Genomic DNA, 27,392 nt, shown 5'->3' with positions numbered 1-27,392 from the left:
GGTTACGCGCTGGACCAGTCATCCGGGGTTGTGATTGGCCGAGCGAGGAGCGTGACGCTGCGAATCCGGCAGACAGCGGGCGGAGTGCTCGGATCAGTGCAGCAGCAGCAGCAGCCGACGCCGTCGTCGTCACTCAGTGCTTTCTTTTGCCGGCTGGGTGCGCCGCGGTGACCGTGCACATAGAGAAACCCCGGGGGCAGCGTGAGCAGCAGCGACAGGTAATGGCGGCCGGGGAATAGGGGGGGATAGAGCGCGAGCTGGGCCCGGGGTGTGGCGCGTGCATCCCCGTGCCGGGAGAGAGGGGGGGAGAATGCCGTGTGACTGTATTACTCTGAGCTACAGACTGATATAGCCAATATATGATATGTATATCTGTCTGACTAAAGCTCAGAGTAATGCAGTCACAAAGTGTGGACTCCACTGTTATAAAATAACTCCCATAATGCCGAACCAACCTCGGAGCCTGTGTACACCTGGGAGGTGGGGTGTGTGTGTGTGTTTATATATATAACCACAAGGTAGACCCCTCTCTCCCCCCACAGGTGTACACAGGCTCTGAGGTTGGTTCAGCATTATGGGAGTTATTTTAGAACAGTGGAGTCCACACCTTAGATGTTCCCACTCAGGGAGTTCGCCATATAACGTTCTTGAAGAATATATATTGTGTTATCAACAGTATTCTACACTGGAGACTGTTTTGACTAGTTGTATTGGCCATATTTAATTTTGTATTCTGTTCTATATCTCCTGAATTCTAAAAATACTGACGAATGCCTTGCTCCTTAATAAATTACAAATACTACAATGAATAAGGAATAATTCTATACTATCCATGTCTAATGAATGACCTGAATGTAAGCGGGATTTACATTCACCTGCCATGTCCCCAGGAATACTTCCTGAATCCTGACGTGTACCCAGCTAATGGTTTCTGAATGTGACGGAGATAACCTGATCTCTATCCTGGTAGTATTCACCTGTATGACGCTACAGAACTGAAAAACCAGAAAGATCACTTCAAAGCATTATTTGCTGACTACCTTGAATGAATCTCACTTAGCCATTCATTTTTATCAAATAGGTAAATAACATGAATTGTCTTTTCTTTCTCTTTCATTCTTCTTGATTTTAATAACTTTCTTTCAGGGTAACTGAAGGGTGAGTCAGAACTTGCAATGTGTAGATCCTCCCATTCTAGTATCGGTTTAACTGTAATTGAAGTCCTATTAAATATGATTACATGAGCAGATAGATCACACACTCAAATATTTCAGTATAGTTTATAATGGGGAGGGGGGGAGGTTGTATATAGCAGGGCTTGAGAAATTTGCTTTGAAACTAGGGCTGTGTTTTTTTTTTTGGTTTTTTTAAACTAGCAAAGCTTTATTTTTTAACTACAACAAAAAAACAAACCTTAAAGGGAAACTTGTCACCAGAGCCACCACAGCTTAAAGGAACACTCCAGGCACCATAACATCATGTACATAAAGTTGTTATGGTGCCAGAAGGCCTCAAGGCGCACTCTTACTACACATGGTTAAACCTTTTTCAAACTGTTTACCCCAAAGTAACCCGCAGCACTGATCTCCTGCTCCGATGACATCTGGCTTCTAAATGTCATTTTCAGGAAGCTCAGTGTGCTGCAGGGCAGGGGCGCTGCTGAGAGCGGTCAGATGATACTCTCAGCCAATCAGTGACTCCCCATTCACAAAACTGAAAAGGTGCGTTTTGCTCAAAGCCAGTTTTGTGAATGGGCAGTCACAAATTGGTTTAGTATGTCACCTGACCGCTCTCAGCCAATCAGCAGCTTTATGCGCTTCTGGAAACTGAAATCTCAGAATCTTGACTCTGTAAGCAACTTTGTGGTTAAGCTGTTTAAAATTGATTAAACCACTGAAGGTAAGTGTGAAAGGGCCTCCTGCTACCATAATAACTTAATTTAGATGAAGTTATGATGGCTCGCGTTGCATAAACAGTGCATTTAAACACTGTCTTCATAGAGAAAAGAAGTATTTATATGGCTGCCTAATAATATCTTTAGTGATAGTCAGACAGCCACTAGAGGTGCTTCCTAGTCCACTATTGCACCTACATGTCCACCCAGCCTTCCTACCTTTGGGAGAGCTTGAGTTAATCAATTCCATGGGCTCCAGTGGGGCAGCTGTAGTCTTCTTGCTCTGTTCCATAGCAAAAAGAGCAGAAAGATTACAGCTCCCTTGCTGATTAGTTCCATACAGCATCCACTGCCCCGGCTGACAAACACCCAGGTGCCAGGACAAAATTCCTAGTTGCCATGCTGTCCTGGCGACTAGTATATGTCGAATCCTGATATATACACACACCTACATTAATTTTGGCTCCTCTGGTAAATATGAGCAATAAAGGCTGTGTTTAACCTTTTCATCTTTAGTTCATAACATACACAAAAATAGGCATGCACATTCGGCAATGAGACAGCCATTAGAGGCTCTAGAGGCCGGATTAACCATCATTGTAAACCTATCAGTTTCTCTGAAACTGCTATGTTTATAAAAAAAAGGGTTAACCCTAGCTGGACCTGGCACCCAGACCACTTCATTAAGCTGAAGTGGTCTGGGTGCCTATAGTGGTCCTTTAACATGTGCAACTCTTTTCAATCTGCCCCCCACCATAGGTATAGTAGAAACATGAATTGATCCTACCATAAGGTCATCGGCCATAGGAAGAACCTCTGTGTCCACGTGGTTGCCAAGGTCTGCCAGAAACAGGGAAGAACCGTGAAGCGTGCTTATGTTCAGGTGGTTGGAACCTGGAGTGCACGGAGCCTCTGCATCCCCGGTATGAACCCCGTGAGGAACGGCCGGGCAGACGGCCCGATGTTTGCCGGCCCCACCAAAAACTCTGAGAGAACACCCGCTTCATGTTGGCTTGCGCCTTATCGAGTGCCGTGAACGTCCCTACATATGTGCCTAACTCCTTCACGAAGCTGTCTCCGAATAAAAACCCTTTTGCCTGCAGTCCAGGCTCTGAGATCGCAAGGTTTACTAGTTTTGGGTCTCTTTTCATCAGAATAGACTTGCGTCTTTCCGTGGCCAGTGCTGTATTAGCGTTACCCAATAGGCACACGGCTCTGTATCCAGCCTCTAATGGCCATTAAGTCAGCGGGGGCACCTCCTGCCAATGCCGTTTCGACCATGTCGAAAATCTTGGCACATGGTCCCAGAGCATCCAGGTTTTTGTCCTGGCAACTTCGTAGGGAGAAATCCAGGCCTTTTTTGGCCTTCCATCCTGTTTTGCCAAGAAATTGGGCTATTTTGGGATCCACGTCTACCGTGGTACAGGCCGTATCAGGCAGATTGGGACGTGGGCATTCTGCCCTGAGCTTATTCCGTGCCTCTTTTGCTAAGCGGTTTTCTTACATGTGCGGCAATGCACTTAGCCACGTGATCCAAAGGGTAGCACTCTGAAAAACGTGGATGCTGTAAGCTGTCCAGATCAAAAAGTGGTTCGCCTTGAGGATCCAGAAGGATGGAGTCATCCACCACGGCCTTGGCCTCATTGCCAGGTCCTGACAATCAGGCAAATCTGTGCCGGAATCATAAGAGTTCTCCTCGGACTTGCTCAGTGCCTCCTCTTGTTCAGAGTCATTTGGAAGATTCACTGAGGGCTTTTGCCCTCTTCCAGGTCCTCGCCGATTTTGCCTGGTGGGGGGCTCTTTGTTGTGGTGTAACCACATCCTCAGTGACAGGACGTACCCTGTCCCTCTCAACAGTTTTTTGGAAGACTCCTTGTCCATATGATTTCTTAGCGGATTTACGCCCGCTAGGGGCTACCGACTTACTCTCCGGGGGATTCGGAGCCATTAGGGCAGGCGGTCTCTGGGCAGAACGAAGGGCTCGAGTGATGGAGTGTGACGGGGTATCTGTCATAGTCCGTATGGCTGTGAAGAGGGCATGAGACACAGACTTCGCCATCGTAGCGTCCAGTAGTGAATTAAACTCCTCAGAGTTCATTTGCTCTTGTGACACATCCTCCAGCGTAGCTTGAGGGGTTAGTTTGGCAACCATCACCGGTGCGTAGAGTTTAGGGTCATTAGTGGAAGAAGCGTTAAAATCTTTCTGGGACTGCATGTTTAATCAACTAGTAGAGATATGGTATGAGTATATTGTTTAAAAAATGTCAAATTAAGGCCAGGGGAGTGTGAGACACTAACAATAGGACAAGAATAAATGGGAATGATTACCCCAGAAAGGCACTAATGATGATAAAGCACAACAATAGAAGCAATTTTAACAGGCTCACCGGGTGTTCCCTCAGGAATGAGCCCTGGGGAACACCGGGAGCTTGCCCAGCAACTCAGTGGGCCAATCAGAGTTGGCCCGCCCTCCCCCCCAGAACGCGTTGCAAACGGCCACGCGCTGCAAAATTGCCAACCAAAAGAGGGCCGCCACGATGTGCACGAGCGGCGAGATTCACCCTCACACGACACCGCAAGCCGCCTGGAGAGGCACACAGGCCAAGGGAGGGGTGTGTGAGGTGGTCGGGGATGAGAAAACAGGAGTGAGGGGGGGGGGGGGGGGTGTGTGGAGGGAGGCTGGGTGAGGGAAAGAGATGGCACTCTGTGCCAGGTAGAGGAAAAAGGCAGTGAAGATACAGGAAGACAGTATTTAAAACATTCCAAAAACAATAAAGATGTTAAATACATAGAGGTATACATAATATATACATAAAGAATGTCAATATACACAAGTGTGGAGAAATATGGAATAGTACTTAGCTGAGGAGGCAGCAGCAAAGAAAGAGGAGTGGCTTAAGGTCACATGGGACAATATGGTGCAAGGAGCATTATCATTGGATAACATGTTATAGTGTAGTTAACCCATTGGGTACATGTTATGTGTTTTTTTTTTTTTTTTTTCTTAGAATATTTTAATATCCTTTCTTTGCTGCTGAGGAATAAAGAAAGAGGTAAAGCATAATATGAGCCTCCGTATCCTTTAATACAATCAGATTCAACATTTGTGGGATGTATCCAAGACTGCCTCACCTTGCAACTTACAGGACTTAAATGATCTGCTGCTAATGTCTTGATGCAAGATGCCACAGGAAATGTTCACTGATCTTGTGGAGGCCATGCCTTGATGCATCAGAGCTGTGTTGGCAGGATGGGGGTGACCTACATAATATTAGGCAGGTGGTTTTAATGTTGTGGCTGATCAGTGTATGTCAGTTGAAAGTCCTCATGGTGTCTACCTTTGCAATTAGAAGAGTTTGAACAGTCAAACTAACGAGCTCTTATGTGACTTTAGCTTCTCAGGATAATAAATAAGGCTTACATCATGGGTACTGTTGTGCACATAAGATGTAGTTGAACACAATATGGGGTTTTGTACAAGAGTAGTACACAGGCTTTTAAAAATACGCATTAAAAATAATCTTAAGTGTGTTTATAAATGATTAAAAAAAATTACAATATTTAACAGATTGGAAGTTGAAACACTACATAAAAATGACCAAAATACTCTGCAGAAACCACATGTGCGTATTGCTGCTCAATAAATGAAACAGAGCGTCAGCGGATTGTCAAAGAATTTCCCTCTGTCCTTAGAAATACATACAGAATTGAGATCTGGTTCCTGACTGACTGACACCCCAATGATGCTGTCTGAGGTGGAGTCACACCTCTGGCAGCAAATGGTTAAACTAGATTTGTGCAGCATTTCATAGAGAAACGGGGCAAACACAGACACCCAAGCACCATTGCTATTTAACCCCTTAAGACCGCAGGACGTACTATGACGTCTTTATTTTGGTGGCTCTAAAAGCCGCAGGACGTCATAGTACGTCCTGCGATCTTATGTACTTACCCGGTCGCCGGCGATCCCACGCCGGCGATCGCGGTATGGGGGACTTACCTGGGAGCCCAGGGAGTCCCCCTGCGTCCTCTTCAGCCGCCCAGGGCCATGTGATCGCGAGGTCCTTGCGAGGACCCCGCGATCACATGGACGGCATAGCCGTCCAAGGCATTGCCAGCAGGGGGAGTGCCTGTAATGACAGGTACTCCCCCTGCTGCCTGAAAAAAAAATTAAAAATGTTAAAACAGTGTAAAAATAAATTATATATACTTAGATCATATATATATTTATTATATATATGATCTAACTATATATATACACACATATACACACATACACATAAATATGCATACACTGTCTACGTGTATTTTAATATTAATATATACATAATTATATATATATATTAATATCAAAATACACGTACAATGATATTGATTAAATATATATATAATTTTCATTATATATATATTTATATATAATAAAAAATAAATAAATATGTTAAAAAAATAAATAAAAAAATAATAAAAAAATAATAAAAAAAAAATAGATAAAAAATATATAAACATGCGTAATTTCGTTCTAACTGTATTTTAAAATTAATATATATATATTGATATCAAAATACATGTAGAACGAAATAATATATATATCTATATACATAAGTATATACGTATATATCACTATATATATACCTATATATAAATAAAAATAATTAAAAAAAATTATATACATATATATACACACATATATATATATATACACACATATATATATAATAATTCTACGCATATATTTATGTAATCATTTTACATAATTAGGTCATTTTATTAATTACAATTTGCAGGACCTGCCTGCCAACCCAGGCCAAAAGTTCAGGGAATTACATTGTCTAGCACTATATTTAACTCTGTAACTTTCCAAGACACCATGAAACCTGTACATGGGGGGTACTGTTTTACTCGGAAGACTTCGCTGAACACAAATATTAGTGTTTCAAAACAGTAAAATATATTACAACGACGATATCGTCAGTGACAGTGACATTTTTTGCATTTTTCACACACAAATGGCACTTACACTGACGATATAATTGTTGTGATACGTTTTACTGTTTTGAAACACTAATATTTGTGTTCAGCGAAGTCTCCCGAGTATAACAGTACCCCTCATGTACAGGTTTTATGGTGTTTTCAAAAGTTACAGAGTCAAATATAAGGTTTGCGTTTCAGTTTTTTCACATTAAAATTCGCCAGGTTGCCTTTGAGACCGTATGGTAGCCCAGGAATGAAAATTATCCCCATGATGGCATACCATTTGCAATAGTAGACAACCCAGGGTATTGCAAATAGGGTATGTTCAGTTTTTTTAGTAGCCACTTAGTCACAAACACTGGCCAAAACTTGCGTTCAAATTAGTTTTTTGTATTTTCAAATATTAACACTAACTTTGGCCAGTGTTTGTGACCAAGTGGCTACTAAAAAAGACTGGACATACTCAATTTGCAATACCTTAGGTTGTCTACTTTTGCAAATGGTATGCCATCATGGGGGTAATTCTTATTTCTGGGCTACCATATGGTCTCAAAGGCAACGTAACCAATCTGGCGAATTTCAATGTAAAAAAACTGAAATATGTAACACGCTATATTTGACCCTGTAACTTCCCAAAACACCATAAAACCTGAACATAGGGGGTACTGTTTTACACGCGAGACATCGCTGAATACAAATGTGTGTATTGTATTGCAGTAAAAGCAAACAGTATTATGACATTCACAGTTAGAATGTCACGTAGAACTAAAAAAATTTAAAAAATTCTTATTTTCTCCCATTTTTAAATATTTTTTTCATATTAAATTATGTTCCATACCTAAATATTTGATGTTAAACGAAAGCCCCGTTTCCCCTGAATAAAATGATATATAATAATGGGGGGTGCATTTAATATGAAAGAGGTGAATTATGGTTGGACAGACATATAGCGCAAATGCCAGGTTTTGTTTACGTTTTTTTGGATCACAACTTGTACATTTGGCTGCGGTCTTAAGGGGTTAAGAGCTGTTCAAAAAAACAGGACTATATATAGAACATAAGATCACACATTTAGACTGGAAGCAAGGAGAGTTAGTTGAAAGTTCATTTATTATTATTATTATTATTATTTTTTTAAACACATATCAATAAGGATGTGGAACCCTTTGCCTGAAAAAGGTGGTCTTATCAGTCTATACAGATGTTTATAAGGCAGCTGCATGAATATTTGCAAAAACATAATATTCATGGATATAATTTTTAATATTTGAGGTAATCGCTTCTTCATCAAAGGAGAAATCTGACTGCCATTCCCTGATCAAGAAATAATTATTTCCTAGTTTATTGCAAAATTAGAAAGCGGTTCAAACTGGCTGTTTTTTTGTTTTGCCCTCTTTTGGATCAATGACTAAACTTTGATGCGTGTCTCTTTTCAGCCTATGTAAATCAAGGCATATTTGTACTACTGCTGGAATTTGTAAAACTTGACAATCATACTTGCCTACTAACCTCATATGCCATTGTCATCTCCTCAGGGAGAGCATTTAGTATGGGCCGCAGTCACTGCCAGGTGAGCAACTTTTATCTCTGCATAGGTGCTGTTTGCTCTGTTTTAATACAGGTTGAACTGTGGGAAGAAAATACTACCATATATACAAATCCTATTTCCTCCACCACTAAAAAGTTTTGTTTTGTTTTTTGTAGGAGAATACTTGTTTGTCGCTCTTTAAGAGAAAATCTTTTCAACGCATGTATCGATCCAAAATGGAGGCATTTTGTGTGTGTGCGCACGCATTTATCTTTCATAAAGTGCCAGCATGATATTTTTCTTGAAATTTTTTTTTTTACGGTTTCACAATGTTAAAGGGACACTGTAGGCACCCAGACAACTTCAGGTCATTGAAGTAGTCTGGGTGCAGTGTTTCTTAGCCCTACAGTGGTAATTGTTGCGTGGGTGCAGCCTGACGCAGTGCCGAGGGACATCGGCGCTGGATTTAGGTAAGTCACTGAAGGGGTTTTAACCCCTTTGGGACCACGAGGAAGGGGGGCACGGCAGAAGCCTATAGTGCTTTCCTGGCACTATAGAATCCATTTAATGACTCTGAAAACTGTACATTTAGGACATTTTAGCTTGTTTGATCTGTGCCTTCACTGTGACTGTGTAACATAATTGTTTAACTTTGAATCATCGTTGTTTGTCTATAGTAGAGATGGCCAATATTTAGTCTTAAGCAATGAACAGTGAAGTTAAATACTGTCCAACCCTAAGCTAGTAAACGGTTATATAATGCTGGTTGATTCTCTAGTGCACTTTCCATATTAACACGTTACTCATAGCAGTGAAGTTAAGTGATAATATAGGTTACCTGAATGGAAAACCATCTAATCCTCACTTGAGATATGAACACATTATCGTGTTCTTGTTTTACATGTTGGTGTCATTGCCGAATAATGCTAATCAAGTGCTTAGTGATCCTATGGATATACATAAATTACTGTTCATTCTTTAATTTAAAATTGGTTTTCCAAGCACATGGAAAAAATAAATAAAGCCAGATTGATATATAGCAAGAGAGTCTCATTATCAATATTATTCCTTACGAGAATAAAAACCTAAAATGTGGTATGCAAAGCCCAAAATGCAGAGCATCCGAACATACAATGCAAGGCCAATTCTTATTGCAAAGGAGGCTGTAGCACAAACAAAGTAGCAAAAGCAGTGAATAAGGAGAGAAAGGAAATGCCATACTTAAAGGACCACTCTAGGCACCCAGACCACTTCAGCTTAATGAAGTGGTCTGGGTACCAGGTCCAGCTAGGGTTAACCCATTTTTTTTTTTTTTATAAACATAGCAGTTTCAGAGAAACTGCTATGTTTATTAATGGGTTAAGCCTTCCCCCTAATCCTCTAGTGGCTGTCTCATTGACAGCCGCTAGAGGCGCTTGCATGATTCTCACTGTGAAAATCACTGAGAGCACGCAAGCGTCCATAGGAAAGCATTGTAAATGCTTTCCTATGCGACCGGCTGAATGCGCGCGCAGCTCTTGCCGCGAGTGCGCATTCAGCCGACGGGGCGGAACGGAGGCGGAGAGGAGGAGGAGGAGAGCTCCCCGCCCAGCACTGGAAAAAGGTAAGTTTTACCCCTTTTCCCCTTTCCAGAGCCGGGCTGGAGGGGGTCCCTGAGGGTGGGGGCACCCTCAGGGCACTCTAGAGCCAGGAAAAAGAGTATGTTTTCCTGGCACTAGAGTGGTCCTTTAATAAAAGGGCAGAAACTGATGTTAGCTCAGTTCCGAAAAAGTAAACTTAATTTTAATCATAACTTATCCTGACAAGGATTATGACAAGGATTCTGCTTGCATAACGCACAAGTTAATACCAATATTAATATGTATGAGGTGTGTGGTTATATATATCTCTCTATTCTCTCTCGATGGATATATACCATATTAACTTGAATCTAATGCACAATTGAATCCAACGTGCACCTCAATTCTTTGAAACCTGGAAGCTGAAATTTTTTTCTTACTGGCGAATGTAATGCGCATTTATACAAGAAGATACTAGTATACAACATTTTGCTTCAATGAAAATGTGTATTGCCATATACCATAGTAACATTGATGGGATTTCAATTTTAATGTTACATGTTAAGCCTTCTTTCAGGAACAAAATTTGCCTGTGTAAAATTCGCCAAAACAGAAAATTTCTAATTTTGCCCCGAATGTAATGCGTCATCAAATCTAATGAGCATTTAAGTTTTGTAAACTTTATTTTCCAAAAAAGTGCACATTAGATCTGAGTAAATACGGTACATTTCAGATGTTAAAGCATATGATGTCTGTGACTTAGTCACTTTAGCCTGGTTAGCAAGTTGTGCAGTTGGCCAAGGTAGTTTCCAATGTTTTCAGTCTTTGTCTTGTCTAACATTGGGCTGGTGCCTGGACTTCCAGTGTAAAGACCCTTCCTTCTTATTTTGACTTGTTATTTTGGTGTTTGATAGCTTAGAGATATTATGGTTTCAGTAGTTACTATATAGTATAACCATAAAGTCCCACGCAACTATTTATGAGGAATAAATCGCATGTGAAACTTGTGTTAAGCTCTTTTTATTTATTTAAAGGAACACTATAGTCACCTAAATTACCTTAGCTAAATAAAGCAGTTTTAGTGTATAGATCATTCCCCTGCAATTTGACTGCTAAATTCATTGTCATTTAGGAGTTATATCACTTTGTTTCTGTTTATGCAGCCCTAGCCACACCTCCCCTGGCTATGATTGACAGAGCCTGCATGAAAAAAAAAACTGGTTTCACTTTCAAACAGATGTAATTTACCTTAAATAATTGTATCTCAATCTCTAAATTGAACTTTAATCACATACAGGAGGCTCTTGCAGGGTCTAGCAAGCTATTAACAAAGCAGGGGTTAAGAAAATCTTAATTAAACAGAACTTGCAATAAAAGCCTAAATAGGGCTCTCTTTACAGGAAGTGTTTATGGAAGGCTGTGCAAGTCACATGCAGGAAGGTGTAACTAAGGTTCATAAACAAAGGGATTTAACTCCTAAATGGCAGAGGATTGAGCAGTGAGGCTGCAGGGGCGTGTTCTATGCACCAAAACTTCTTCATTAAGCTAAAGTTGTTCAGGTGACTATAGTGTCCCTTTAATATTTTTTTTTCAAATGTGTTATTCTGTTTAATATTGCAGCTGCCTAAATATCCACGGAGCTCACCATGAATGGACAACTGGACTTAAGTGGCAAGTTAATTATTAAAGCTCAGCTGGGAGAAGACATACGAAGGATTCCCATTCACAATGAGGATATCACCTATGATGAGCTGGTCTTAATGATGCAGAGAGTTTTCCGAGGAAAGCTCTTGACTAATGATGAAGTGGCCATCAAATATAAGGATGAAGGTACAGATTTTTTTGTGGGCACAACTTTGGCACTTTTTTTTATTTTTATGCACATGAATAGATGATGAATGCTTGTTGTAAGATCAATATTTTTAAAAATAATTTTGATATGAGAAGAATACATATAGAGTTGGGATGTTTGGGGTATAAAAAAAGAGAATTCAGAGGCTCTGACTTAATGTACTAAAACTGATTCACTTTCACCGATAAGCTGTAGCTGCAGACAGCTCTCTCTCTCTCAGACAAGAATGTAATTTTCTTATCTCATTGGCTCCTTTACATGGCTTATTCCTCAGCCACCTTTCCACTGATCACATGTGACATGGCCATAAGTCACTGCAGTTTTAGTAAACCTGCACCAATTTCTGTAATCATATTAATAATAATCAACCAATATTATTCCAGAGTCGATGCGATACAGATTATCGTCCGCCTTACGCACCAATTGCAGATAACCAGTGTCAATATTCTGTGCAGTTAACGTTTTAAAAAAGCAACACAGAAAACCTGGGCACAGCAGACTGCCACAAAATGGTGGGGACAGCTTACCCTCGAGAGAAAACGCACATAGACACTGCAACGACCTCTCAAAGCTCCGTAGGCCAATTCCTACAAAGGCTCGACCAGCACTTTAAGCGATTTTGGGATGCCCTAGAGCACCACCAAGCTGGTTTATCACCCCAACCACGGGTGGATGTTGAGGGAGATGAGAGCCGGAGAGCGTGGAGGACTCCCTTGGGCCTAGCTGACGCGCAACCGCCCAAATTCCCCGCTACTGGCCTACCTGGGCTGAGGGCCACCAAGGGCATATCCCACACAAAAGGAGGGTCCACCGCCGAGGAAGGCGGCAAACCATCGGGACCCCTCGCTACTTCTACCCCAAGAGGGACTCCGCCCATAAGGGTTACCGGGTCTGGGGACCGAAGATGTTGGCCTCTCTACCGGCCTGGGGCTGGAGGGTGAACCTACCTCGCTCCCAACGTACCGCCACCTATGACCACTGCCCTGCTCCATGGATCACAAACCGAGAGCGGAAGAGTACTCCCCGCAGGGGCTGCTACGGGGCCCAGCCTGATGGATTCAGCTGCAACCTCCGAGCTGTGCCCAGTCAAGGAATTGGGGTACCTATAAGAGGGGGACTGTCTGATACCAAGTTGCCGAACACCTGATACTCCAGCGGACGACAAGACACTAACTATATAACATACTTACCATAGTATAATATAAGCGGTATACCTCACCTGACTACTAATTTGGCTATATGATTCAACTCATGTTTCCTATCAATGTTTAAGCCCTTGCTTTTCTTTCACCTTAAAATGCCAGCCTTACTCACCTCAGCCTTGGCAGAGCAATGCAGACACCAGTGGATTGTTAAACTCTTCTTACCTAGCAAATGTGTGTACATTAATATAAAGTTCTTATAACTAATATGTAGGCTACACAACACATACCTGACTACTCGGGGCACAGCACTTAGTGGGGCAATCTTACAGGGGGTTAGCGTTCTGCAGAGGTGTTGGTAGGATTGCTCCCACACAGGCTAGACCAGCGGTTTCAGGCTAGGTTACAGTAGATGAACAATATAGTATTATATAGGCTGTGGTTGTACCTGCGTTTTCAAGATCTTATAGAACATGGCTTGTTAGAGTGATTAAGCAGGGAGAAAACAACAACATGAATTCTCCTATGCGGGACTGTTACATGTTATATAATAAAGAAAGTCGCTTTATCCAAGTAGCTATGTAAAGCCAGTCATTAGGCATGGAACATGTAGGCTGTGCCCAGCGCAGAACCCATGTAGTTTAACATGCGTGAAGGTCACAGGAAAGGCTCGGTATTAAGATTAGCGGTACATACTAGATAAAACATTATATACACAGGCCTGACTTTGGGTAAAACATTTGTCAGGAAAAGCATACAAACAGATATGAAAATCGGCTCAGCATACTGACATTAAGATTAAATAAAGGTACATGTCTGAATATCAAAAGCAAGTGTAGTCGCCCTGGGGCTTGTTGTTGAAGCATAATACATGTGTTATATGACAGCGGTAGTGTTTCGCATGGCTGGCTATGTAAGTCCAACGGGTTGGACAGTCGAGAGGTTAGCCTGGAGGGCAGGTTGCTTTGCGGGGTCATGCAAAGTGGCGGGGTGACTACTTTTGTGATCTACGCCCTGCATGGGCACGGGTTTTTTCACTATGCCCCCATAGTCGGAGCGAGCGGAGTATAGGCATTTCGCCGAGTGTTATGGGCATATAAGGAGAGCTATGTATGCATGTAGTTTTGAGAGCTTATTAGGCGTAGGTTTAGGACTTAGCTATGTACTAAGAAATAATTAACGTCTAGTGTAGTCATCTAGATGGCACCAGTCGGGTGCCTTAAGTGCGATGCGTGGGGCCCCAGCAAGTAGTTGTGAAGGTCGGTAACATAGTGGCTACAGAGTATGGCTACTCCTACAACTATAGCGGCCTTGCATGGTTCTATTTGTTGACCCTAGTAAGGACTGCAATTTTACAAGGCCTTGATTGCTAACCTGGGCACATGCAGTAATTAAAAGGCGTTGCCCAGAACAGGGCACCTACAGAACACCTTACAAATTATAAAACTTTCGAACATATAGCATAACAAAAAAGAATAAAATATTCACGTGTCCTTTGTGTCGAAGGAAAAATAATGAGTTCAAAAGCACCAGTGGGCCTCGAGGGCTCTTTTCTGGGTGGCAATAGTATAATCCCCGTGGGACTAGGCAGTCTCATGCAGGACCTTGTAGTGGACCCATGGCCCGGTCTGGCGGGTTTCCCTGCGCCACTATGTCGTGACTGCTGAGTATGCGTCCGGTGTGGAGTTTTGAGGGATGAATGGTGCAACTCTGTCCGGGTCCCATGTGTGGGTGCAGTTGGGGGAGCTGTTGTTGTCCCCGGTGGTCTCTCCATTCGGAGGAAGCAGGTCGTGAGGTAGTTCCAGGAGTCGAAGGAGGGTCGGGGCCTCGCTGATGTCTTGGATGCTGTGTGTGGTAGATCCTCGTTGGACCGCCAGTGTCCTGGATGCCCGCCATCGGTAATCAATTTTGTGGGTGCGGAGGATAGAGGTAAGTGGCCGTAACGACCTACGCCAGGCCAGGGTGCCATTGGACAGGTCTGGGAAAAGTGTGAGTTCCATATTGTCCAGGCGGAAGGGGGTCTTGCCCCGGAGGGCTGATAAGATCGCTGTCTTGTGACCGCTGTTGCGTAATATCAGGACGACATCTCTCGTCGCATTAGTTGGGGCATTTGCCGGTTTTGGGACCCTGAAGACCCGTTCCGGGGCGATTGTTTGTTGCTGGCCACTAGGTAAGATTGCTTGTATCATGCGCTGCATTAGAGAGGGCAGTTCAGTCACTGCAACGTCCTCCCGGACCCCCCTGATTTTAATATTAGCGGCCCGCCTGGCGTCTTCGAGTGCCGCAAGGCGATGTTCGAATTGCCTGTTTTGCCGTTCTAGGGTATGTACTGCGTGTTGCAGTGCGGCAGCCTCTTGGGCCTGAGATTGTGAGGAGCTCTCTAGTTTGGATATGCGGCCTGTCAGGCCTGTCAGATCTGTGCGGAGCGCTGTAATGTCCTCATGAAAGCTCTGCTTCAGGTCCGCCATTAACGTTTTCATGGCCGCCAAAGTGAGCGGTTCAGTGTCTTTCCTCTTGTCGCCCTGCTGAGCTCTTTGTGATGGGTTAGCAGGCTGCAATAGTCCCCTCTCTTCCTCGTCTGACAAGTCGTCAGAGAAATCTGAGCACCCGCCATGTTGGGCCGCCATGATGGAGTCTGAGGCTCCGCGTGTCTGCCTCCATAGGTCTCCGATTGTAAGTCCCGATGTGGGTTTGTGAGGCATCACTTTTTTCCCCTTTCTCCCCATTAATGTTTAGGATGTGTGTTTGTCGGTTGGGGTGGGGAGGGAAGGAATATTTCCCGTTTTTCCTCGCGTTGGACTTGGAGCCCTCTCAATGTACGTCTGTCCATACCTGACTACTCGTGATCTACCTAACTCTAAACGTTAACTCGCTTAGTATATCTAGTATACTACTCACCACGTCTAGCATCTTTAGATTTTTATTTAGCGTTAAACTGCTGAGACCTACAAACAGACGTGTATGCATAGCTTGTTTATAATTACATATAAAAATGTGCCGCTACATACATGCCATATATGTGAAAAGCTGTGTTATAATATTGCTTACATAAGCCGCTGTGGCATTGTCAAATCTTGTTACCTCATGCACAACGAAAAATAAAGAATTGAAGAAAAGAAAAAAAAAAGCAACACAATGTAAAAAACAAATCTGGCATTAACGGAGCATGTTGACTGCAATCACACTCCTCCTACTCTCAAGCAGCCAGGACTTTCTGGGCTCATTGAGAGTCTGATAGAAGTTTCTATGTGTGGTGTGTTTTTTACACCTCTCCTTTGGGGTATGGTTGTAATGCCTCCTAAACAAAATACAAAGTTCAGATTATAATGTTATTTGGGCAATATTTTACAGTTTACCCGTCTCTTTTGCATTTTCACCACCCAATTTTTTGTTTGTTGGGTCTACAATCTTTTCTAGCCAGCTGTTAATAACTTGCCACGTCATCATGCAGCCTGACTACTAAGTGAAATGAACACATATTGTCACTAGGTGGTGCTATTATCTTGTGTTTCTAGCACAGTTGTACTTGATTTAGCTAACAACTGTAACACTGAGATTGATTTTCTGAGGAATTGCAGGCTTTAATGGACTGTTATATAAACTTGTATTTTAAAAATATAAATTCAGGCACATGTATAAGTCAGAAGAAAATGGGGTACTTGAAGTGTACCTATCGTACATTAACTGCTCTGCACAGTGAATCCCTCTGTATACTGACTCACTGCTCTGCACAGTGATTCACTGCTCTGCACAGTGATTCACTGCTCTGCACAGAGAATCCCTCTGTATATTAACACACTGCTCTGCACAGAGAATCCCTCTGTATATTAACACACTGCTCTGCACAGAGAATCCCTCTGTATATTAACACAATGCTCTGCACAGAGAATCCCACTGTAGACCAACACACTGCTCTGCACAGAGAATCCCACTGTAGACTGACACACTGCTCTGCACAGAGAATCCCACTGTATACTGACACACTGCTCTGCACAGAGAATCTCTCTGTATACTGACTCACTGCTCTGCACAGAGAATCCCTCTGTATACTGACTCACTGCTCTGCACAGAGAATCCCTCTGTATACTGACTCACTGCTCTGCACAGAGAATCCCTCTGTATACTGACTCACTGCTCTGCACAGAGAATCCCTCTGTATACTGACTCACTGCTCTGCACAGAGAATCCCTCTGTATACTGACTCACTGCTCTGCACAGAGAATCCCTCTGTATACTGACTCACTGCTCTGCACAGAGAATCCCTCTGTATACTGACTCACTGCTCTGCACAGAGAATCCCTCTGTATACTGACTCACTGCTCTGCACAGAGAATCCCTCTATACTGACTCACTGCTCTGCACAGAGAATCCCTCTATACTGACTCACTGCTCTGCACAGAGAATCCCTCTGTATACTGACTCACTGCTCTGCACAGAGAATTCCTCTGTATTCTGACACACTGCTCTGCACAGAGAATCCCTCTGTATATTAAGACACTGCTCTGCACAGAGAATCCCTCTGTATACGGACTCACTGCTCTGCACAGAGAATCCCTCTGTATACGGACTCACTGCTCTGCACAGAGAATCCCTCTGTATACGGACTCACTGCTCTGCACAGAGAATCCCTCTGTATACGGACTCACTGCTCTGCACAGAGAATCCCTCTGTATACGGACTCACTGCTCTGCACAGAGAATCCCTCTGTATACGGACTCACTGCTCTGCACAGAGAATCCCTCTGTATACGGACTCACTGCTCTGCACAGAGAATCCCTCTGTATACGGACTCACTGCTCTGCACAGAGAATCCCTCTGTATACGGACTCACTGCTCTGCACAGAGAATCCCTCTGTATACGGACTCACTGCTCTGCACAGAGAATCCCTCTGTATACGGACTCACTGCTCTGCACAGAGAATCCCTCTGTATACGGACTCACTGCTCTGCACAGAGAATCCCTCTGTATACGGACTCACTGCTCTGCACAGAGAATCCCTCTGTATACGGACTCACTGCTCTGCACAGAGAATCCCTCTGTATACGGACTCACTGCTCTGCACAGAGAATCCCTCTGTATACGGACTCACTGCTCTGCACAGAGAATCCCTCTGTATACAGACTCACTGCTCTGCACAGAGAATCCCTCTGTATACGGACTCACTGCTCTGCACAGAGAATCCCTCTGTATTCTGACACACTGCTCTGCACAGAGAATCCCTCTGTATATTAAGACACTGCTCTGCACAGAGAATCCCTCTGTATACTGATACTGCTCTGCACAGAGAATCCCTCTGTATACTGCTCTGCCACAGAGAATCCCTCTGTATACTGCTCTGCCACAGAGAATCCCTCTGTATACTGCTCTGCCACAGAGAATCCCTCTGTATACTGCTCTGCCACAGAGAATCCCTCTGTATACTGCTCTGCCACAGAGAATCCCTCTGTATACTGCTCTGCCACAGAGAATCCCTCTGTATACTGCTCTGCCACAGAGAATCCCTCTGTATACTGCTCTGCACAGAGAATCCCTCTGTATACTGCTCTGCCACAGAGAATCCCTCTGTATACTGCTCTGCCACAGAGAATCCCTCTGTATACTGCTCTGCCACAGAGAATCCCTCTGTATACTGCTCTGCCACAGAGAATCCCTCTGTATACTGCTCTGCCACAGAGAATCCCTCTGTATACTGCTCTGCCACAGAGAATCCCTCTGTATACTGCTCTGCCACAGAGAATCCCTCTGTATACTGCTCTGCACAGAGAATCCCTCTGTATACTGCTCTGCACAGAGAATCCCTCTGTATACTGCTCTGCACAGAGAATCCCTCTGTATACTGCTCTGCACAGAGAATCCCTCTGTATCCTGACTTACTGCTTTGCACTGAGCATCTCTCTGTATACTGACTCACTGCTCTGCACAGTGAATAACTGTATACAGACGCATACTACTCTGCACAGTGAATCCCTCTATCCACTGTCATGCACGTAATTTCTCATGCATGACTAGAGTAAGTTAAACTAGGATGGGGGGAATGCTGAAGAAACTCCCCTAGTTGAGAGGTGTGACCAAGTTTATAGTATGTTTATAAACATTTAATACATACTTTTCAATGTTTTTCGATTTTTTTTATATCCCTTTAAGTGAAAGTAAAAAAAAAATAAAAAATTTAAAAAAATATAATGTGCTAGGAAAATTGTAGAACATTTAAATGTGACCCATTGATAAATTCTCAGCTTACAGGTTTATAATGAGCGCAACTACAAGGTTCAAGCAAATGATTCCTTTGCCAAAACTTTTGGATAATTTGTTACAATAACTGTAATATCTATTGTACATGTAGGCTTCTAAATTTAAGATGAAAATATATGCAATGATTTGTGTTTTCTACAATTGTTTAGCAGCTAGAGATTGTTGCATTGTTGAGTTTCATCAAAACACTGACACTTTCTCCTTGATTGTGCTGCATTACACATTTCTGCAATCAAAATCTAATTGGCTTTGTGTGTGTTTTTGATTTAGATGGCGATCTCATAACCATTTTTGACAGCTCTGATCTATCATTTGCTATACAGTGCAGTAGAATACTCAAGCTAACTCTTTTTGGTAAGTAATGTGAGAAGACTTCTGCATTTTCTTTTGATGAGTGACATTATACATATTACAAAATCTTTGAATGTACATGCATATTTTAACAATGATCCTTTCCTTCATTTTTACGTGGCGGCGTGTCCAGTCTTTTCTGGTACTATACATTTTTATCCCGTTAACCTTCTCGCATTCCTATGGTAAAGCCACTCCGTTAACTCCTAAAATAAAACAGAACTGAACATTTTCTTCCTTCTTATTAATTACATCCTTTTACTAAACTATTTTGGTTGGTGATAATCTTCAAATAAGATTATTTTATATTCAAATTTACCCGATCTGTAATCTGAGAAATATAGCTGTATCCATACATTCTTGGATCTTGTTGGCTGTTCTCCCTCTTCGGTGATACCACATTCCTGCTTTAGCCTATCCGTTGTCTGTTTTGCCAGAAGTCCCTGCCCCGTATGATCATAGGGAATGCATAGTGAACCATAGGATGCATATTGCATGCTGACTGTGGTAGAACTGCCTTGTATTTAATGGAAATTCCAATACAAATACCGGTAGTTGTGCTTCTGTTTTTATAAATTTCAGTTTGTTGTGAAAATGTCTTTACATTTTGAAGCTGCTTTTTCTTTAGGCGTCAAGAAATAAGCATGAAGTGTTCCCAGGCTATTACTATTGTCCTAACAGAAATTCATAGAGTAATGGACACTGTAAAATCATTCTTGACACCTTAAAACACATAAAATGAAAACATTGGTACAGCCTTTTACTCTTGTTGTTATACGCACTAATTCTGTTGCATGTGCAAGAGTAAAAACAAGGGTTTCTAAAGATCCCAAGAGAATACAGGATCCTCCGTAGACAGTCTGCTGCTAAGACATCCCTGAAAGCAATAAGGCTCATTATTTTCGTAGTTATGCCCTTAAAGGTAGCAACACACTTTCCATCTGTATATGTTTTTAATTGAAACAAATTGTAATCATTCTATCACTGTTCTTCCTTGAGTGTTACAACTCTGCATGAAAATAGGTGTGGCGCTACCTTTAAAGACACAACTGTGACAATAGTGAGCCTTATTGCTTTCAGGCTTCATTCCGTGTGAGTGTCCCCAGAAACCTGTGTTTTATTCACCTAGGAGTATTTCCCATCTGCACCATATATTGTTGTTTTTTTGTTTTTCTCATATGCTGACTACTCATTAACTACTTTTACAAGGGGATAAGATAACCTTGATTCTATAGTGCTCCCACTATTTTATAAGTGTTTCACTTATTTTTTTTTTATGGTGTGGTTCATGGTAAGGAAAGTAAGATTAAAGGGACACTATAGTCACCAGAACAACTACAGCTTAATGTAGTTGTCTGGTGAGTATAATAGCTCCCTTCAGGCATTTTCATGTAAACACTGTCTTTTCAGAGAAAAGGCAGTGTTTACATTGCCTCTAGGGACATCTCCAAGTGGCCACTCCTCAGATGGCCACTGGAGGGGCTTCCTGGCTCAGGCCTGCACAGTAAACAGCCCTGACGTTCAGTGTCCCCACGCTCTGCATGGAGACTCTGAATTTTGCTTATAGAGATGCATTGATTCCTGACTGTCCAAAACGGCGTTTGGCCCCACCCCAAAAACTGACTAAACATCTGCCATTTCAATGATGTCACAAAGGGACGGAACCAGCAATGGAAATACGATGAGTTTTAAACTTCTATAGTGGGGGAAGTCACCTAAATGATGGGTTAAATACTATATATGTTTGTGTTCCTGACTCCATAGTGATCCTTTAACACAACACATGTGCTCAGAGCTGATCTGTTCAGATCTTTATATATTTAAAGCGCTTTTACACACTAATATTTTCTTGTATTTTATAAGTTTGATTCGTTATGTATGCTAACATTTATCTGTCTGAAAACATGGTTTTATGTTAGCAGTTCTGCATTTTTTTCTGATTGCCTCAGTACTTGTCTGCTCCATATCACAGTTGTTTGGTTTTGGCAAATAGTTGTTTAATTAAATCTGCCAGATGCCTTTTACGAAAAACAGCATAATTATTAACATTTCATTATCCGTATTTCTACCTGATATCAAGCACTTTTAGAACTGGAAAAATGGTTTGCCAATACTACATCTTCTTGTTTGAAATCAGGTTTTGATAAATATTTGTCGAATTAAAGGGACACTAAGCATTTTAACAACTGTATTTTATTGAAGTTGTTATAATGCTTGTAGTTCTGTCTCCCTCTCCTACCCCTAAAAACCTTTTAGTTCACTAATTAGAGTGCTTGGTAGCACTGCTTCAAACCAAGCCTCCAAGCCCTCTGGGTATGAGAGCAGTTTTTCTTCCTGGTTCTCATACTGTAACATACTGTGACGTTGTTCAGTGCCATCACTGTCAGCTGTAGAGAATCATTGTATTCAACGATTCTCTATGGCAGGGTTTAGGCAAGCTCAGCAATTTCCAGCTTAAAATTGGCAAATCCTGCATGATCATATTTCCCAATGTAAATTCAGTCATGATCATTTCAGTAGTAATCCTAATGACTGCTTTTAAATCCTCTTCTCCTGTGCACAGTTAATGGACAACCAAGGCCTCTAGAATCCAGCCAAGTAAAGTACCTACGCCGAGAGCTGATAGAACTTCGTAATAAGGTTAATCGGTTACTGGATTGTTTAGAGCCACCTGCTGAGCCTGGGATCCCCACCAGCCTACCCGAGAGTGGTAGGTTCACTTCTACCCAGTGTTTCTTCTATTGTGAGGTCAAATGTTTTCTGGGCCTGCAAACCATGAAACTGTGTTCTGTCATTAATGTGATGCCTAATATAAAATGTTTGCTTGTTGTCTAAAACAGATGCGGTAGATAGAGAAGAGAAACCTGCAGCTCATGACTCCTCCATTAAGCCATCTACCCAAGTCATGGCTGCTAGTATGTCTGCTTTTGATCCGCTGAAGAACCCAGATGAAATCAACAAAAATGTCATGTCGGCTTTTGGACTTTCTGAGGACCAAGTTACCGGTAAGTGTGGAAATGCAGAGAATGACATCACTATAAGGCAGGTCACTGTACTTTTTCTCTGCATATGCTGTTCCTATAACATCTATTTCTCAAATAGCACACACATGCTAATTTTTAAGAAAGGCTGCTATTGTCAGATATATTTATACCAGTGTAAATGCCATCTCGAGTTGCTATGCATTTTCTATTCATTATTTCTATGACTCACTTTCAAAATGTTTTTGCCTCCTCCCCAAATCAACATAGAAACAGAAATGGAAGGAGAGAATCTTAGGGCAGTAAAAGCATGTGGGTGTGTAAATTGTGTAATTTAATTGCAGAAGATTTAGTTTGTGCTATTTGCATTTTGTGGCATTTCTAACGTATCATTGGTCTTATTGTTTAATAAGCATTTTTTTATTTGTACTGACATGCTGGTCAGGTTATGGGTGTTTTCATCCTATCTATCTCTGTATAAATGTATGATGTTTACTTCTGATGTCTTCTTAGGGCCTCCCAGTGCTCCTGTTGAGGAACGTTCCAGTACACCTGATAGCATTGCCTCTTCATCTTCTGCCCATCCTCCTGGGGTCCAGCCTCAGCAACAACCTTATCCAGGTGCCCAGCAGCAAGCAGGTCAGATTGAAGGTCAGGAGCATAACATATTCATTCCAGAACAATATTGCATGCTCAGAGGCTTGGGGTTTGCTAGCCATTCTTGCTGGTACCTGTGTTCATTGCAAAGATTGTATCTGCCAGCAGCCCACATTAATGGTACAAAGTAGAGGTCTATGGAAGAGCCTGCTAGGAAGTCCCAAATCGTGAAGATGGATGCTGAGTCTATTTGTGAACATTCAATCATATGTTAATCTGCTTTAGAAGTTTTTATCTCCCGCTCTGTATATTGAACTTTAATCACACACAGGAGGCTTCTTCAGGGTCTATGGAGCTATTAACAGAGCAGGGGATAAGAAATTCTAGATTGAACAGTGTAAACATTAGATCTCACTTTACGGGAAATTTTTAGGAAGGCTGTGCAACTCATATGATATGCATGGAGATTTGACTAGCGCTGAATAAACATGGCAGGAAATAGAGTAGTGAGGCTGCATACACATGATCTATAAACCAAAACAGCTTTATTGAGCTAAACTTATCTTAGTGGCCAGTGTTCCTTTAACTCTTAATAAAAAGAATGTATGTGCAGAGATCATTTGCTTCTCTGTAACAGTTATACGTATGATCATACATGCAGTGCATTACCACATCAATAAGTAGCTTCTTATACAGTATTGTAGGATTTCAGCTGTACATTGCTATGCCTTATTATAGAAGAGTTAACTTATATGTTTGTGCCTTTAGCTATCCCGCTACTAATATCAAAGTGGCGGAAGTGTGCTTATTGTGACCCATAGAGGGAAAAAGACACGGTGTTATATTGGTGAACAAAAAAAAGTCAAAGGTTGCAATCTTTTAAACTCTCAATAGCTATTTCAGAAGTGGAAAATAGTGCTCTCTCTTCCTAAGTGTATATTGGCTTCATCTCCTGTTCAACGCTTGCTTGGCATCTGTGGCTCTCGTTACTTGCATTCAAACCACATTTACATGTCCTTATTATAAGGTTTACCTGCTGTGCTATATTTTCAGAACCTTTTTGACTTGCCTTTTTTGATTCTTCTCTTAATTTATTTAATGCTCTGTCCATTTTATTGTAATTAGAAATTTTGCATGCTTTTCCTATAGGGCTTCATGTACAATCACAGTTGACTATAAAATTAGAACACTGTCCTCCTATACTGTCGGTGGCAGACATTTTGGTTTGTTTTATTTAGATGAAATATTTGTCTTGTTCTTATGAACTCTGGATTGGGCTCCTGTGATGACATGTTAAGAGTAAGAGTTGAAGGGTTACTCCAACCATGATTACCAGTTCAATGATATGAAGTGGTCATGGTGGTAACAGTCTGGTTGTGCAATGTTTCTGCTTAAAACACTTCCAGATACAAAGATATTTGCACTAGTGTGCTGGGGGCTAATTTCATCCCCGGCACATGTAAATTTGGCAGCTGGAACAGCTGTTATGGCCTGTGGAAAAATTTCCACTCTGAGCATATTTTACGTCTTCAGTGCGCACGGCACGCTGGTAAGAGACGTGATGAGTTTCTCCTTTTCTTAAAACTAGCTGTCTCCAATAGGAGTTAATTTCTTAATTATTTATATTGCTTAAGTATCCTTTTTGTTAGATTTTCTCTGATTTTCAGAGCCTACTTCTGTTGTTACTCCAAGCACCGTGACCACCTTACTGATTTGAAGGGGTCATGATGCGCTGTCTGAGTTTAACCACTGTTGCTGCCTAAGGTGCAACTGTACCTCCGGCCAACTGTCTTACTCTCAGTCCGCCCTTCCTGACTTAGTGATATAAGCCAGGGCGGATTGGATTGCAGAAGAACTTTGCCTCGTTACTGGATCAGTAAATTATGCTTTATTAATTTATTTATTCCCATTTTTGGATGTATAGGATCAGAACCGCAAGGTTTACTCTAACCAAAATGGAATCCTGGCATCCATTAGCCAAATAAGTGATTAGCTGCATAACCTGTCTCCTGCAGTCTACTTTGACCATCACATTTGGCAGCAGTGCTTATAAACCGAGGCAGTAGTGCAGCATATGTTTGGCTAGTTGGAGCAGGTTACCCTTGTACAGTATGAAAACATTTAGATTTATGGTACAAAGCCTCTGATGTGTAACTTTAAAGCATTTTTTTGTTTCTAGGCCAAATGTATCAGCAGTACCCACAGCAGCCAGCTGGGTATCCAGCGCCTCAAGGTCAAGGCCAGGGTCAGCCCCAACAACAATATGGAATGCAGTATCCTGGTAAGAAACAAGTGCCTGTTCATTTTATTTGACATGTGTTCATTGTAACTGTGTAGGAAACTGACACCTCAAGACAACGTTTGATGCAAATGCATTATCCACTAGCTGTCTGTCTTGACATTATACATAATCAATAGCCTTATTGGGGCTGTAGTATTTTTCAAAAAAGGTTTGCCAGTTCTCTGCCTTTGCTGTCCAGCATTTAAGTGAAAATGTACATTATTAAAAATATTAAAATCAACATTGCTGTATCAGTAATATGTGTTTTCTTTTGTGCTTTAGGCTATAATCAGCAGACTGGACCTCAGCAAGCTCAGCAATTTCCAGCTTACAATCAGCAAGTTGCACAGGGTCCTTCCCCTCAATTTCCAGCCCAGCAACCACAGTTGCCCTCACAGCCAGCTCAGCAATACCAAGCGGGTTCCTACGCACCACAGACTTACACTACACAAGCCTCTCAGCCCGCTAATTACAATGTCCCTCCAGTTTCTCAGCCTGGCATAGCTCCAAGCCAACCAGGGGCCTATAGACCAGGATTTACCCCACCTCCTGGCAGCACTGTAACTCCACCTCCAAGTGGGCCTAACCCATATGCACGTAATCGAGCCCCATTTGGTCAGGGTTATGCTCAACCAGGACCCGGATACCGATAATATTTAAAACTGCATTGTGACCAAGGCAGAGGCTGCTAGATATATTTCCATCCCAAAAGACAATACAATATGATAGTTTAAGATTTAAATTGATGCTTCAGGATGCAGAAGGAAAGCTTCAGTGCATTGTTGCTTTAAGTAAATAAATGTTGTGTAACGTTACTGGAAAATGAGACCAAATGATTATCTCCTGCTTTAGATTGCATCTGCTAGTTGAAATTCAAATCCAAAAACCAAATGACATATTTGACCTTCTAGCCAGCCTTGTCAAAACTCTGAAAGAATGCTAATTGGAAATCTACTTATTTGGCTTGTTTTTAATGATCTGATGTGTTGAGTTAGATCTGTTCCGAAGTATAAACTAGGTATTATGTACAAAATTCTAACATTCACATGAAAACGTAATAAAAGACTAAAAATCTGTTATTCTGTGTCACAATTTTTGTACAATGGTGTTGATTCAGCACTAACTGATTTTTAAAGGATACTTGTTAACTACAGTATACGTAAGAGGATTTTAGAACGGTTGCACAGTTTTCATGATACCCTACAAACTTTATTTAGTTTGAACGTAAAATTCACTTGTTCATCATCGAAACATAGTCTTGTTACCGTAAACTGCAAAACCTATAGGTTATGATCTCATGAGACCTGTGCTTATTTATGGTGGAGTTTATTGCACAACTCTGTTTCTTTATTTTCTACTTTGTCATGTTTTATAGTGTATGTTAATCCAGCTCAAGTGTTCAAGCATAGATTTTGACCATTTTAGATTTTCCTTAATTTTTTTTTTTTGTGTATTGCTATTGCAAAACCACAATATTTTATTATTACTTTGTTTAACCACAGTGACCATCAGTCCTAATTATTTTGTAAATGCTTAGGTAAGTACATTGTGCATGTAGAATAATTCAGGTCTGACTGTCACAAAAAATGCATATCCTATGTGTTTTGAGAAATGAACAGATATAATATAACAAGCATAACAAATAATAAAAATAAAGTAGGCTTTTCCCCAGATTTCTACTAGCCATAATTCTGTAACCAATGGAATTACAAATTCAAAATTTTTACATCCGGTTTCCCTTTGAAAGGTATATCCCAATGGCGCCCAATGCCCAGCGCAGTTCAATGCTCTCTGAAGAATCTAATGGAGAAAAGGAGCCTTGTGACACAACTCATTCAGGTGCTGTTTACCATTCATCAGAGTCTGATGATAACTCTCCCTCAAAAGGTTCCTATTTGAGCTGATGTGGGTATGGAAAGCCGACCTCCAGAGGATTGATGCCGAGATTGGTGAAGTCCAAAATAGAATGCAGGCAGTAGAGGA

At 41.7% G+C, this 27,392-nt stretch overlaps 1 protein-coding gene across 2 annotated transcripts; it reads left to right on the top strand.

Annotated features, from left to right (window-relative positions):
- TFG (trafficking from ER to golgi regulator) lies at window positions 1-26,488 on the top strand. Of its 2 annotated transcripts, none has more exons than XM_063457633.1 (8): window positions 1-218; window positions 11,573-11,782; window positions 19,470-19,553; window positions 22,114-22,260; window positions 22,391-22,555; window positions 23,045-23,170; window positions 25,308-25,409; window positions 25,692-26,488. In XM_063457633.1, exons 2-8 carry the CDS (start codon window positions 11,599-11,601, stop codon window positions 26,060-26,062), a joined length of 1,179 nt encoding a protein of 392 aa, XP_063313703.1. In that variant the 5' UTR covers window positions 1-218; window positions 11,573-11,598; the 3' UTR covers window positions 26,063-26,488. The 2 variants fall into 2 exon arrangements, with proteins under 2 accessions (XP_063313703.1, XP_063313694.1); XM_063457624.1 differs by having other exon boundaries at window positions 23,045-23,182.
- Window positions 26,489-27,392: the final 904 nt, after the last annotated feature.

This window comes from Pelobates fuscus, chromosome 1 (assembly GCF_036172605.1).
Source record: "Pelobates fuscus isolate aPelFus1 chromosome 1, aPelFus1.pri, whole genome shotgun sequence".
In the NCBI taxonomy this organism is placed as follows: Eukaryota; Metazoa; Chordata; class Amphibia; order Anura; family Pelobatidae; genus Pelobates; species Pelobates fuscus.
The sequence above is the reverse complement of the archived record's forward strand: the minus strand, read 5'-3'. Positions and strand labels throughout refer to the sequence as shown.